The sequence below is a fragment of the Euprymna scolopes genome, chromosome 33 (genome assembly GCF_053919585.1).
Source record: "Euprymna scolopes isolate OS-2025 chromosome 33, ASM5391958v1, whole genome shotgun sequence".
Taxonomy (NCBI): Eukaryota; Metazoa; Mollusca; class Cephalopoda; order Sepiida; family Sepiolidae; genus Euprymna; species Euprymna scolopes.
The window spans coordinates 52,068,373-52,082,857 of record NC_136514.1 but is presented as its reverse complement, the minus strand read 5'-3'; the positions used below and the strand labels follow the sequence as shown (position 1 = coordinate 52,082,857).

The 14,485-nt window shown below is 34.1% G+C and overlaps 1 protein-coding gene and 1 pseudogene across 2 annotated transcripts in view; one reads left to right on the top strand and one right to left on the bottom strand.

Moving 5' to 3' along the window:
* Positions 1 to 14,485, bottom strand: part of LOC145258220 (zinc finger protein GLI3-like) — a 682,857-nt gene that overhangs the window by 35,918 nt on the left and 632,454 nt on the right. For both annotated transcript variants that reach the window (XM_080116167.1, XM_080116166.1), the window contains 2 exons: positions 5,167 to 5,333; positions 3,376 to 3,510 (listed from right to left, as the gene is read on the bottom strand). In XM_080116167.1, the coding sequence (XP_079972293.1) occupies positions 3,376 to 3,510; positions 5,167 to 5,333 (302 nt within the window). The remainder of the gene's footprint in view (positions 1 to 3,375; positions 3,511 to 5,166; positions 5,334 to 14,485) is intronic.
* Positions 5,496 to 5,612, top strand: LOC145258569 (5S ribosomal RNA; annotated as a pseudogene).

The following is a 14,485-nucleotide window of genomic DNA, read 5'->3' as shown; positions in this document are numbered from 1 at the left end:
ACCGGTTTCCACTGGATCACCGAAGTTAAGCAACATTGAACCTGGCCAGTACTAAATGAGTGACCATTTGGGACTTCCAGATGCTATATGCTTATCTCTGCATTGTTTCCAGTCATCCTGGACTTCAACTGGCCATGAGACTCAAACAGTGCCGATTCAGGAGAGGTGTGGTTGGAGATTGCGCAACCCTTAACTCACAATTACACACGCAGCTGCCTCAACAGGGGGGGGGGGTATCCTCTGTCTTTCGAAACTGAACAGAGACATCAAGAGAGACAGAGCTAGATTATACTGATGAAGACTGAAAGTACAGTCGAAAATGTTTTTAAAAAAAAAAAAAAAAGTATTTTTACCAAAGATATTTTGTATTCCTACATATCAACAAATAGAGAAAAGATATAAATATAGACTTTTCGTATTGATTTTTTTGTGCTCACACACGCAAACAAACACACACACACACAGCTATAAAAGATATAGATATACAGTAGATATTAAGTATGCAATTAAGAATTACTCAAGACTAGCGGGGGGTACCCGGCATTGCCCGGGTGTTTGGAGGTGTGTGTGGCTTTAGGTAAATCAAAACACCTGAGTGTTTGTGTCGGGGGGAGGGGGAATTACAAAAAAAAGTTTTGGTAGGTAAGTATGAAGGATCGAACCCGAACCCTTGAGTCGAAGTTGGAAATTAAAGTGTGAAAAAAAAACCCAAAAACATGCGACGTTAACCACTGGGCCACCACAAAATAGTAGCGGAAACATGTTTGAATTTATTTAAATATTAAAACTTGGCAGGTGCCCATACTTTATGAGGTCAACTTTGACTCCGGGGCAGTATTTTATTTAGTGTGGGGCAGGATTTAAAAAAAAAACTTTTTTTTTTTTTTGTTTCCCCAAAATGTTATGGGGAAAACCAACTCCCCATAAAAAGGAGATTGACCAAATTGAATAGCAATTATCTGATATAAGGAGAAACTCCACATTGATCAAAGCTGATTGCTCTCGAACGTTTCCAGAAAAATGCCGCTAGAATTAGTTTCACTTTTATTATACGAAAAAGCATAATGCACATGCGGCGATCGAAAAATGTTGAATATTTATCTATTCAAAGTCGAGCAAATTAAACAGACAGGCGACCCCCGTTGTTAACTCATAGATATGATTTAGACGTGATATAAAAAGTTTTTAAGAAGCGAGTCGACCGATCGCTTCTCGGAAAAAAGCCTTTCTCAGACACACACAAAAAGCGAACATACACACACACATTTTTGCTTTTATATATATATAGACTAGTGAGGGGTACCCGGCGTTGCCCGGGTGTTTTTCGGGGTATGTGAAAAAACACGAAAATGTGAAAAAAAAAAAAGGTGCCCGTGAAAAAAAAAAAACGAAGCCTTCACGACGCGCAGTTGGAAAATAGTAAAGTGTTAAAAAAAACAAAAAAAACAGGTGCTCGTTTTTGATTGACGTGACGGCGATAGGTATTCAGCAGTAAGCATTTTGTGCGGGACAGTTTTGAATGAGGTGAATAAATCGGTTTGTTTGTTTTTAAAAACCCGCTCCCTGTTTATTGGGAGGAGCAAAATGAAAGCTACAGTCTGATATGACGAAGTCGACATTGAACAAACGTTACTTAGCTCTCTTGAGACGACTGGCTTTCGGCCTGTGATTAGAGTCGAGTTTCGCTTTTTTTATACCGAAAACCGAATGTAATGCGTGCCGATGCAGGAAATGTCAAATAATTAAGGTTTGAAAGTCAATAAAATTAAATAGACAGGCGAGCTCCGTGGGTAACTCTGAGATATTACAATTTATAGATGATATAAAAAGTTTTAAGAAGTTGTGAACCGAGCAAGCGCTTCTCTAAAAGAAGCCTTTTTGTGGACATCCAGGAAAAGCATACATACATACATTTTCGCTTTTATTTATATATATATATATATATATATATATATATATATATATTTCTACTCGCTCATGGTTGTTGAAATATATCTAAAGAAGGTCGAATATTACATTGGATAAAACATTGTAACAATAAACACACAAGATGAGAACAGCAGCCAATGTAATCGATTGATTCAAAAGATGTTGCTTCAAACTCATCAAAAAGCCTTACCCTGACTACTTGATTGGTTGTTTTTGTTTTACGGCATATCAACCCTTTTCGGGTTATTTAATGCCGAATCCAAAGATTGAAGAAAAATTTTTTAGTAGAATATATTTGTTGTTTTCAAGTCGGTTTCTATTTAACCCATAGTTGGAACCCTAACAGGTACTACCACTCCGGGTCAGAGTGGACCTGGGAGCAATGGTAATTAAAGGGTGGCTCCACACTCCCCAAAGCCCGCAAGCTGGGGCCTCACCACTGGATATAGTTTAAGATCATATCCAGGACCCCCATTGAGGGACTTTTACCCTCTGCAGGGGGGCAGTCGGTGTATTCTAATGCCCCACCGACAGGGCCCTGACTACTTGAAGACCTAATGAGTCAGAAATGATATTCTGCTAAAGAAATGGTAAATTATGGAGAAATTCTTTGCAATTTGTTAAAATGTGAAGTGGCAAAATCAATAATGGAATATGCTCTAATGAACTTCTGGACTGGTGCCTCCCCCCAACATGAATAGATCAGACCAACCTAACACGCAGCAAAATCCCACTCCTTCATTTCTACTCTAATGGTTTCTTCCTTCTGTTAGCCTACCCCCCCCGTTCCTTGCTTCTGACTATACCAATATGTAAAAACCTTAAATATTATGTGAACAGACATCAGCCCACTGCACAATTCCCCACTTAGGATAGTTCTGTAACTATTAGTGTTTGGACAAGAAAGCGGAATAAAAAAAATAAAATAAAATAAAAATAAAAAAAACAGAACTTTGGGGGGTATCAGAATAAAAAGATTTGTATTCCATGATTTTCTTTTATTGTTTTTTATTTGTTTATTTTTGTTTCAAACTTAATTTTCAACAGCTCATATTAATAATGAAATGATGAATATTTGCTGATTTTAAACTACCGGTAAAACTAAAATCTTTAGATCATCCCAACAAGCGTATTCTTATGTTGGCAAAAATATATGTACAAATATGGGGTTTTGATGTAATCCATCCACGTAGCAGAAAACAAAAAAAAGAAAGAAAAAAGACTATATATTTAGAAATTTAAAAATCGGAATCTATAACTATATTGGAATCAGGAATTCAGAACAGAATTGGTAATTGGATTAGAATAAGGAAAAATTTTGGAATCGTCCCATTACTAGTAAGTATGGTCTTCAAGCAATGGTAATGTGCTTTGTTTGTGGTTCATAAAAGAAAACAAAAAGTTTTAATGTTAGTAAAAAGTTAGTGAAAATTAATATTTACTTACTTTCAAGAGATCCTGGTAAAGTAATGCTCCCACTGCCTGGAGTTGGAGGGATATCAGAAAACATACTACGCTGACTCAAACTAAGGGGTCCTGCGTAATCACCAATTAGAGAACCAGCACCTCCCAATGGAAGACCTAAAACAGAAAACAAACTAATATATTTGCACACAGACATAATTGAGATATATATATATATATATATATGTGTGTGTGTAGAATTTCTATTTCCTTCTTATTCTTTTTAATCCAAGGTAAAAAAAAAAAAAAAAAAAATCTCCAACTGTGCCGTTTTTTTTCTGAGGAACATGAATCTGTCTCTGATGAGTTGTTTGGTGAATATCCACCATTCAACGAAACACGTGTAAGACGAATTATACTACTAATAAAATAACATAAATGTGAAGTCTAGCTTTGGTTTGGAATGTTTACTTCTGATACATATCCTCTGAAAGTATAAATTCATTTTTATTGAGCTTAATTGTGGCAATTTGGAAAAAAAGTTAATTGAACATATAGATTAAAGGTATATATTTTTCTCTAGTCAAACATACATATTTATGTATATATTATTAATAGTCAAGTCTTCAAGGTTAAAGCTCAATGGATGTTATTTTTATAACTATAGAGCATATGAATATGAACAATAGGATGCTAAATTCAATTTGTGGCAAACTTTCAGGAAAAACTAATAGACAATAGTCTGGACTAACGGACGCATGGATGCCACTGAAAACATAGGTCCCTCTCCAATAAATGTGACCTGATAAATTTTGTGCTTGAAGCTCCTGTAAAATTTTGATTACTGACTGAACTTTTGTATAAGCAATATCGCCTGAAGAGGTCTCTAGTTACTTGTAACTGGCTGACCGAAATACGCTCATGAAAAGTATATATATTTTTTTTTTTTTTAATTTTTTTTATTACATTTTCACCCCAAACAAGGCACATTGCCACTCAGGTGTAGGGGGCTACTATCAGGGTCAGCAACTATGGGGGCACTATGTAGGGATTTGAGCAGCAAGATGTCGGTTCACGTTGCACTTGAACTTCTGCATGTCAGTACAGTTAGGGAAGCAGGATCCTGGAATGGAATTCCAGAGTCTAGCGGTTCTGGGGAAGAAACTACTGGAGTAGAAAGATCTTTTGCATCTAGGGATCTCTACTGTGTGGGGGTGGGATTTAGCTGCCTGTCGGGTTTGTCGAGGGTGTCTGCGACGTGGGGGCACAAGTGTCTGCAGTTCGTCAGAGCACTCACCATTAAAATACTTGTAGAACAAGCAGAGGGATGCAACATTTCGTCGATATATATATTAATCAAATTCAAATATAAAAATATATTGATAAGATAAAATAAATATCAGTATGTATTCAAAAGTGCTCAATGCACGGGTAGAGCTTTATACATAAAATTATATAAATATTATGAGGAGTTTACATGGATCGCTCAACATTTAAACATTTCCCGATGAGATCATGGCAATGTCAAAATGTTGATCGATCTCTGTAGATTCATGACAATGTCTATCTCTACATATACATAAAACAAATATGATTTTTATATGCTATCTTTTTTTGTTTTTTAATTTACACCTGAATACTAGACACCATTGGATCATTTAATAATTTCAAATGAAAATAGCAATTGTGAAAATTCTAAGGACATAGTACTTACACAACTAAAATTATGGATTTAAAATAGCGCAGATATATATGTATATTTTCTTTTTTTACATGGTGTTGTAAAGCAGCACGTGTTTGAAAAAAGAGAAACAAACAAAACAATGTCCGAACCTGGTAAACTAGCTGGACTACATCGTCTGGCTCCCAATGGGCTGTGGTAAAAGTTCCGCTGAAATTGTTCCCAGTGCAGTCGGGATGTAAAGTGTGACACAGCGTCTGCATTCACTGGACTTCGCATGCTCAATAGCGACAGATCAGAATGAGGACTGCTCACCAACCTGCAGGAAGAGAAAAGAAGAAAAATTTAGAGATTTTAATTATTTGCGACTCAAATTCCTGCTGACGCATGATCAGCCAAATGGATACAATAAAAGATAATGGAATTGGCAAAAATGAGTTCAAATCCTATTGTTATATAGTGAGACCCTATGTCCGTAAGTGGATACGGCATAATCACGTTGATACACCAGTTCTCATCAGATCACCGAAGTTAAGCAACGTTGAGCCTGGTTAGTACCAGATGGGTGACTATTTGGGAATTCTAGGCGCCGTATGTACTCTCCGCTTATCTGGGCAGTGTTTCCAGTCATCCTGAACCTCCACTTTCCATTGATATTTAAGAATGCCGACTCAGGAGAGGTGTGGTTGGAGATTGCGCACATCCTGCCACAAAAATTTCATGTGCAGGCACTCCTACGTGGGTATCCATAATGTGTCAAAGACTGAAGAAGCCTGTTATGTCAACTAGACTTAATTGTAAGAGCGTTTCATTGATATGTCAGAACAACCAGGCGACAAACGAGATGGAACAAGTGCACATAGCATGATTGATGCGAAGGTTAAAATGTTAGCTCCTAGACAACACATGCTAAAAGCAGGTATCTATGGTTAGATAAAAAGTTATCATGCGGTTGATGATTGAAATGGAGTTTCGAGCTGTTTGCGGCAAATGTGCCGCCCATGTAGAAGACTAAGAGAAATTTTCTGAAGACCTGTCCGTTCGTCGATCATTTTTATGGAAGCAAGAAAATCAAATAAGCAGCTTTTCTTCTATAATGAATTAATTCTGAATGGACTTCACTTCCCAATAAAACTTTTAAGTTTTATTCACTCAAGTTTAACAACCACCGGACGATGCAACAATACAGATCAACGGCCGCACACATGGAAAAGTGATGATTAAGATAGAAGACGAAACTGGACGTATGTAAGAAAAGACTTATTTAATTGAACGGCTTCTTGATCACTCACCAGTGATAACCCACACGTGCCCAAGTATGCGTCTAAATGAAAAGACTATGCACTTCCTTTGTGCTCCCACTATTTAATGTTTGTTCGTTTAACAATTTTTTTTATAAACATGTTGCACTATCAGAGCTGTGTCAGAAGTTTGGAGATAATGGCTGATAATTCAGATTTTTCGGACTACTACACTAATCTTGATTGCTATATTTCGGCCAATGTAACCTCCTACCTTCTTCAGGTGTATATTGTTGAACTCTGGAATCTTTCTGTCAAACTCGGGAATATGCATGAATTTCAAACGGAAACCACTGAGGTAACATGCTCTCATTTCATCAGCCATAACTGGATATAAATCCCAAGTAATTTGCAATTGTATTTTTAAGTGTTGCCTGCATTGAGGATTGAACCTATAACCTCCAGAGTGCAACTTACAATTGAATTTTACTTTTTTGAATGCATCTTTTAAACTCATGAATATTCTAATCAAACTCGGAAATCTTTATCGAGCTTGGGAACTTGTGTGATACTATGGACTTAATTTAGTATTGCTGGCACTAATGATAAAATGAAAAATATTTAGTGATTTTGAATTATCAATGAAAATAAACTCGATCAATACGTACACATTTTTTACATTTGCAAAAATATATGCACGTATTACATGGGTTTTCATGGCAATTCGAAAATAAAAAACGAAACAACTTTCTAATTAAATATTTACAAATTTTAGTAGAATTGGAAACAGTTTTAGTCTAATTTCCGATTCCAAAAACGGTTCTTGTTTTTTTTTTTTTTTTCATTTATTTATTCATTTTTTTTCCAAAACTTAATGTTCTATTGTTGGTTATAATGATAAATATTTATTGATTTATACCAGAAGGAAATGGCATTGAACAAGGGAATAAAAATAGGAGAAAATGAAAGAAACTAGGATAAAGTTTTGTCTATTTTTCTTTTTTCTTTGCATAATTTTCTTTTTTAAAATATGTTAATTACTAGCCCATTTCTTTTTTTAGCTTTTTTTTGTTTTATTAACCCATTAACGCCCATAGTTCTTTTTTAAGGACCACATAAAATGTTTAATATTTACTGAACAGCTAGTTTTTTCGGAAATATTTTTAATTAACATTAAATATAGGTAGAATTACTCTTATAACAATTTCATTTAATATTTTGAAGGAAAAATAAACACCAAACAAATTAACTAAAAAAAAATTTGGGTGTTAATGGATTAAAAAAAAAAAAAAATGTTCTGGTCAGCTATGTTCAATTGTTTATGAAAAAAATCTAAACGTTTTGTCAACTTTTGACGAACTACGACTAATTAATTTTGTTTTAAAAGAGAAAGACATCTTTAGTTGCTATATTATTTTCAATTAATCACAGGGAAAAAATTTAAGGAAAAAAAAAAAATGAAAAGAACAACTATCACTAAATATTTAAACATTTTTTAAAAGATTTGGAATCAGGAATTTAGGACAGAATCGGTAATTGTATCGGAATCAAAAATTTCCAACAGAATCGGTAATTGTATCGGAATCAAAAATTTCCAACAGAATCGGTGATTGTATCGGAATCAAAAATTTCCAACAGAATCGGTAATTGTATCGGAATCAAAAATTTCCAACAGAATCGGTAATTGTATCGGAATCAAAAATTTCCAACAGAATCGGTAATTGTATCGGAATCAAAAATTTCCAACAGAATCGGTAATTGTATCGGAATCAAAAATTTACAACAGAATTCATAGTTGTAATGTATTGAAAATTTAAAATAGAATTGGTTTTTTTTTTTTGGAATCGGGAATTTGGAACAGAATCGATAATTGTATTGGAATCAGGAAAAATACGGAACCATCCCATCACTATTAAATATATTTTTATTAAAAAAATATTGAATTTTTTTTTTTTTTTTTTTTGGGGGGGGGGGTGAAAATCGTAATCATATTCGGTTTAATTTAGATTTAGCATGTTTGCATGTGTTGGACGTGTTTTAGTAATCGACTTCCAAATTAGGCTATCTCTGACTTGGTCTATAATTAACCCCTCTATCACGTCCATTTTTATCACTTCCTCCCATGTTTTCCTTCCCTCGTGAACGAAACTTGTTACTAACTCAAAAACTCTCACCAACATGACTAAAGTAACAAAGTCTTCTGTTCAGCACATATCTTATATTACGTTTAACAACTGACAAGACGAGAGCATGCTACCCCACCCTGTGGATTAAATAACAAATTCCGTTCGAAATTCCGTAATGCAGATTCGTGAGTGTGACAGAAATACTGCCGTGTTCAACAAGATACACCTGAGAAAGATTGGAGGTTACATCGGCTGAAACGTTTGTGAACATAACACTCAAGATGAGAACAGTAGTCTGAATGACCCAAATAATCCAAAGGCTCTCATTCTAGTGTCCAGATTTAATCTTCCTCTGAAGTCATCAGATCTAACATGTCTCTAAGACTCACATCATGCATTCAATCTATCATTCTTATATCATTTCTCTCCATGCAACGTATGTCCTCAACCTTCACAGGTTAGGTTTCATTTGTATAGATATCTAGCAAGTTGCCCAGCATTGCCCGGTTGTAAAATATGCTTAAATATGACATTTTGATTAATGCAGATTTCGTATTTATTATTATATTGGACCTAATATATAGTTATGATTTAAAAAGTTATAAAGTTAAAAAAAAGTGACTCGTGCGCTATCACCGAGAATCAAAACTAAGACGTTTAGCACACAATTTACTTTTTCCTTTGACGTTAATGCCTGAGCTATGGAGACATCTTTGCTGCAAGGCTAAAAATTAAAGCATGAACGAATAGCTATTACGTTAGGCATGCATATTCGTAATGCCGTCGTTCAAACTTCACCTGGCAAATTCCATTTTTTTTTTTTATTTTCGCAATTTTGCACTGATTTTCCCCAGCTAAAACCCAAATAAAGTTTTGCATGTGTTCGAATACCCTACATATAAAGTTTCATGTCTGCAGACCAAAAAACTGACAGAGGAGTTTGGTAGGCAAAATCTTTTAAATATATATATGCATGCATATATAGAAAGAGGTTTGTGCTTACTATAAGCTTTTTATGCAAATATTACACAAGTATAAATCATGTAGAATATCTGCATGAATATAATTACATGTAATAGTTAACTAAAGATGATCATCTCATAAGAAAACCGAAAAAACTAATAAGGAATTAATTAAAATGAATGTTTAAAAGAATATGCAAATTAGCTAGATCTTTAGCAAATGAATGTAATTCCACGACCCATATATAACAAAGTTGTATTTTCCTTTTAAATAAACAGAAAAAAAAGTGTGACTTTTTTCTTCTTGGCCTTCTGTTATCAAAGTGTAGTATCTGTTCCGCCAGATACTGCAATCAATGACCATATGTCGGGGCAACCCCACATAAGACCATTGCTCTTGAGCAATCAGTTTTGGTTAATGTAGGGGAAACCCTTCATACCAATTGTCACTATCTAGTTCTCTCTCGGGGGAACTGGTTCCCCCCCCCTCTCACCACATTAAAAACGGCCTTGTGCCTAATTTGCTCAATGGGGAAAGTAAATAAATAACTAAATAAATAGAAAAAAAAGGGGGGGTTTTACTATGAATATACACAAAACGCCTGATAAACTCCCCCTTATTCAACAGTGGTAACGCTCTGCTGGTTAGTAATGGCAGTACTCCTTTGAAATTACTCCTAACTCGTAAACAAGGTGCTCTTAAATGGTGGCAATTTTTTTTTTTTTTTTTTTTTTTAGGATTGCCTTGAAGTTAATCGTAACTATTCAGACTAATTCAGCTAGTATGGGAAAAATATATATCAAAAGGAAAAAAAAAAATAAACCGTAAGTAAAACTTGGCAAGACATCTGATGGTCTTCCATCTATCTTCAAGGCTGGGGCAAACATTTGTTGCAAGGTATACAGGAAATTAAGATGGGGGGCGGGGGGCTTAGAACATGAATCATTTGCGTAGACACATTAAATAGGATTTGCTTTCTTATTTATTTATTTTTTTTTTTTTTTTTTTGCAACTGCCAATAAACGGTGTCTGCCATTGTAACGCCGATGATGATGATGATAATAAGGAGAGTTTCAAAGCATCAATGACTGTTTTGAATCTCAGATTCCTTTACCATTTTGCTGCCAATTATTCTATCAAGGAATTCCTTCCTTTCATCAGAGCAAGACAGACGAGGTTTTTTATAAAGTTAACAAGACATTCATGTAGTTAGTGATATTACCGGTAAGATTTATTACAGAATAATAAATAATAATAAAAAAAAGGTATACGTTATAATATATTAGAATAATAATAATAATAATAATAATAATAATAACTAGCAGGGCCTGTGGAAATTCCACAGCGGCATCTTTCATATGTACTATATTGCTGCTGGGCATTCTGTGGACGTTCAGCATGAATAGAGATGCCACGATATTTGTTAAAATAACAAATAAATATACATCATTACCGGTTTATTTCGTTTGCAAAATACAGTCCGATGTTTGCATTTACATAAACTTTACTCCCCTCATATATTATCTACATCGATTCATAATGTGGTAGACTCATACATTTCGTTCATTAATGGAAACGTTGAATTTATTTCTTTCGTCGGTAGAAGAGGGGGGGTAATAAAAACATAAACTTAATTCTGTCAGTTTTTTTCTTTTTCAGTTGAAAAGGCAATCAAATATCAAAAGTCAAACATCAAGACCATAGAGCTCATTAGTCGAGTATATAACAATTTTTCACTTTTTACACAATACAATCTTTTATAAAATATGCCACCAAAAAAGAATTACCTTAGTCGTAATACAACAGCAGTTGCAACCAGAAAAAGAAGTCGACAATGGGAACATTATGAACAGTCTCAGGAAGACACTTCTGGTACTTTATTCTTTTGTTTTGCTTTACTCAAAACCGCACACCTCGAAACATCCGAGCAACGCCGGGTACCCCTGCTAGTATTAGAATAATAATAACAACTAGCAGGGCCTGTGGAAATTCCACAGCTGCATCTTTCATATGTAATATATTGCTGTTGGGCATTCTGTCGACGTTCAGCATGAATAGAGATGCCACGATATTTGTTAAAAGTATTTATCTAAGTAATCTGGTTAATGTAGTGTCAGAATATATCTGGTTATTACGGTTTATCTCCAATATCCTCATACGAGTCTGTAACATATTTACATTGCATCGACACCCAGCGCAAATGGAAACCCCACGATATCATTATACCATCTTTAGACAAAAGAGATACTACCTTTGGATTCTAGCCAGAAGACCAAGAATGTATATTTTAATTTCACGTATGGCCTAAAAGCAATATCACTTGTTTTTATTATTATTTGTTTGTTTACATTGCGTCTTTGGTGATCGGGAGATCCTATTTATTAAAAAGAGGGATAGAAGGTGATAACGTACTACGAACATTAAATTAGTGTACCTATATACTAATATTATGCTTGTAGTATGTTATCACCTATCTTCCTTTTTAATAAATAGGATCTCCCGATCGAATAATTTATAATCTGGAAACCGTGACACATGCACGTATGTTAAAGGTACTACGGTATTAATATATAGGTAATAGTGAAACTTGTAGAAATTCCAGTTTTATCCTTTATCTATTGTATATTGCTGCCGTGTTTAAAAAATACACAGACACCACAATGTTATTTTGTACGACATTTTTCAAGATAGTTTCAGAATATATCTGATTATATCAGGTCTATCTCGAAAATCCTTATAGGACTTTATGAGATGTTGCTCTTCGATGGGCGTTCAGCATAAATGCAAACGTCACAATATTTTTGTACCATCTCTGGACAGAACAGATACTATATTTTGACCTCAACCTAAATGACAAAAAAGTGTTCAAGTTTCACATTCGACAGAACGGCAGCAACAAATAAAATTAAAAAAAATGTTTTGTTGCTTTTCAGTAGTAATTGCATAAAGCACTTATCTTAAGTTAAGGGGATATAACTTTTGTTCGTTTTAACGAGCAAAAGTATATATTATATATATATATATATATATTATATATATAGAGAGAGAGAGATATTTGCTCTGCAATAGTATTGAGTACACTTCAGGTTTTTACTAATTACCAGTTTTACTATATATATATATATATATATATATATATATATATATATATATATAATGTGTGTGTGTGTCCTGGAAGTTTTTTTTTTACCTTTAAAACTAGATAAAAGAAAAAAAAAAAACTTCTTTAATTTTTAGATTTTTTATCATTCGTTATAAAACTATTTAGTCAGTAAGTCATTTAATCACCTGCAATTAATGCATTAACTTGCTCTCTCGAATGCACTATAGTACTAATGTTAATTCAAGGAATCATCCGTTGTTTACCATGAAACACTGTTTCGGGGATTTAAAAACAAAACAGTATATTAAATCATGACTCCTCAGCAGTGTTGATCAAACACCACCTCCCTCAATCTTAAGAACAAAAAAAAATCTAGTTTCCTATCAATTAATTTGGCTAGCCTATTCACGTTATAAAAATGAATTCCTTATACATATATATAAATGTAGAGAAAAAATGTATTTCTTGATTGTTACTAATATAAGATTGATCAAAACACATTTGGGTTAAGATCACAGTGTAGTATATGTTCTGGTGTTACACTTAATTTATCCTAGGTCAATGTAGGGGGGAAACCTTTCTATACTCAGGCAATTTCTATTTTTGCCTATTTTCAGAGTGCTCCTTTTTGGAACGAAGCTTCACCCCCCCCCCCAAACACATTAAAAACGACCTTGAGTCACATTTTGCTCTCGTGGGGGAGCAAATAAATAGCAACAGATGTCATTTCAAAAGACTAAAAAAAAAATATAACATTTTTTTTTTTTTTTAATTCCACCATACTCATTCATAACTTAAAAAAACAAAAACAATCGGCAGTCGCGTAACCGATTGCTTGTCAAGGTCAAGGTCAAAGTCAAGAGCAAGGTGAAGTGAGAAAACGACATTCACAACCAATGAAAATGCAGTGTGAGTACCTTAAAAAGAATTCCCAGAATGCATTACAGACTTGGCTTCTTACAGATTTATAAAAACAATCTGTAAACTCCTCAATTGCACTCACTCATTAGCGCAGGTGGCAGTGATTCACCGCCCTCTTTTTTTTTTTTTTTTTTTTTTTACACAGAGGCTGTTACATTTTTGTGATTCACAGTTAAAGTATATTATTTCTTAGAATTCACCATAGACTAGTTTAAACGCATTCTATTATTCATTTACAAAAAAAAAAAAAAAATGTAGTTTGCTTAAAGCATTGTGCGTAGTGTGTAAAAAGTTTAACTTTTTAAGGCGATGCCGACACAATTCTGGTTGAAGAAACCGTTTGGTAGGGAATGAAACGAGAGAAAGGCGAAAAGATGAAATGACACTATCGAAGAATTTATGCCTTCATTGTTTTTCCACACTTATTCTCATCTTTATAGTTGTTTCACCACGTTTCGGCCAACTCATCCTCTGGTCTTCTTCAGCAGTGGATAGAGGCGTTGAGTCTCTACGATTCTAGGTGAGCATTGTCTGAAGATAGCAGTTGCAATTCTACCTAAGAAAACCAGAAGATTAGTTAGCAAAAATGCGATACAACAACTATGGAAGGCAGTAATTACTGCGGATACAGTTACAAGACTCAGCATTCCTATCCCACCGCGGTTAACCACCCGGAGAAAGCCAGTGGATGAGTTGGCCGAAACATGGTGAAACAATTATGAAAATAACAGTTCGCAAAAAGAATGAATGCATAAATTATGAAGCCTCATCTCAAAGGATTCCAAAAGTAAACAATTTTTTTAATTAAAAAAAAAAAAAATGATATTGAAGAATTCAACAATCTTTAATCAAATAGCCATTTACCAAAATAACGTATCGAGTCAGGGTGGTTTAGTGTCATATTTTAATGGGTTTTTTTGGGTTTTTTTTTTTTTTTAATTTCTTTTAGATATCACCTCCTTCTCAAAAAGAAATCTTCACTTGATTTGGAAAGTGTTTTCATCTGGAAGCTTGAATCAGCAGCATTATGGGATAGCAGTCTCCCAGAAAATATATATTATTAAATTATTGGCCATAAATGTTTATTGATATTTTTTTATGATAGGATATTTTATTT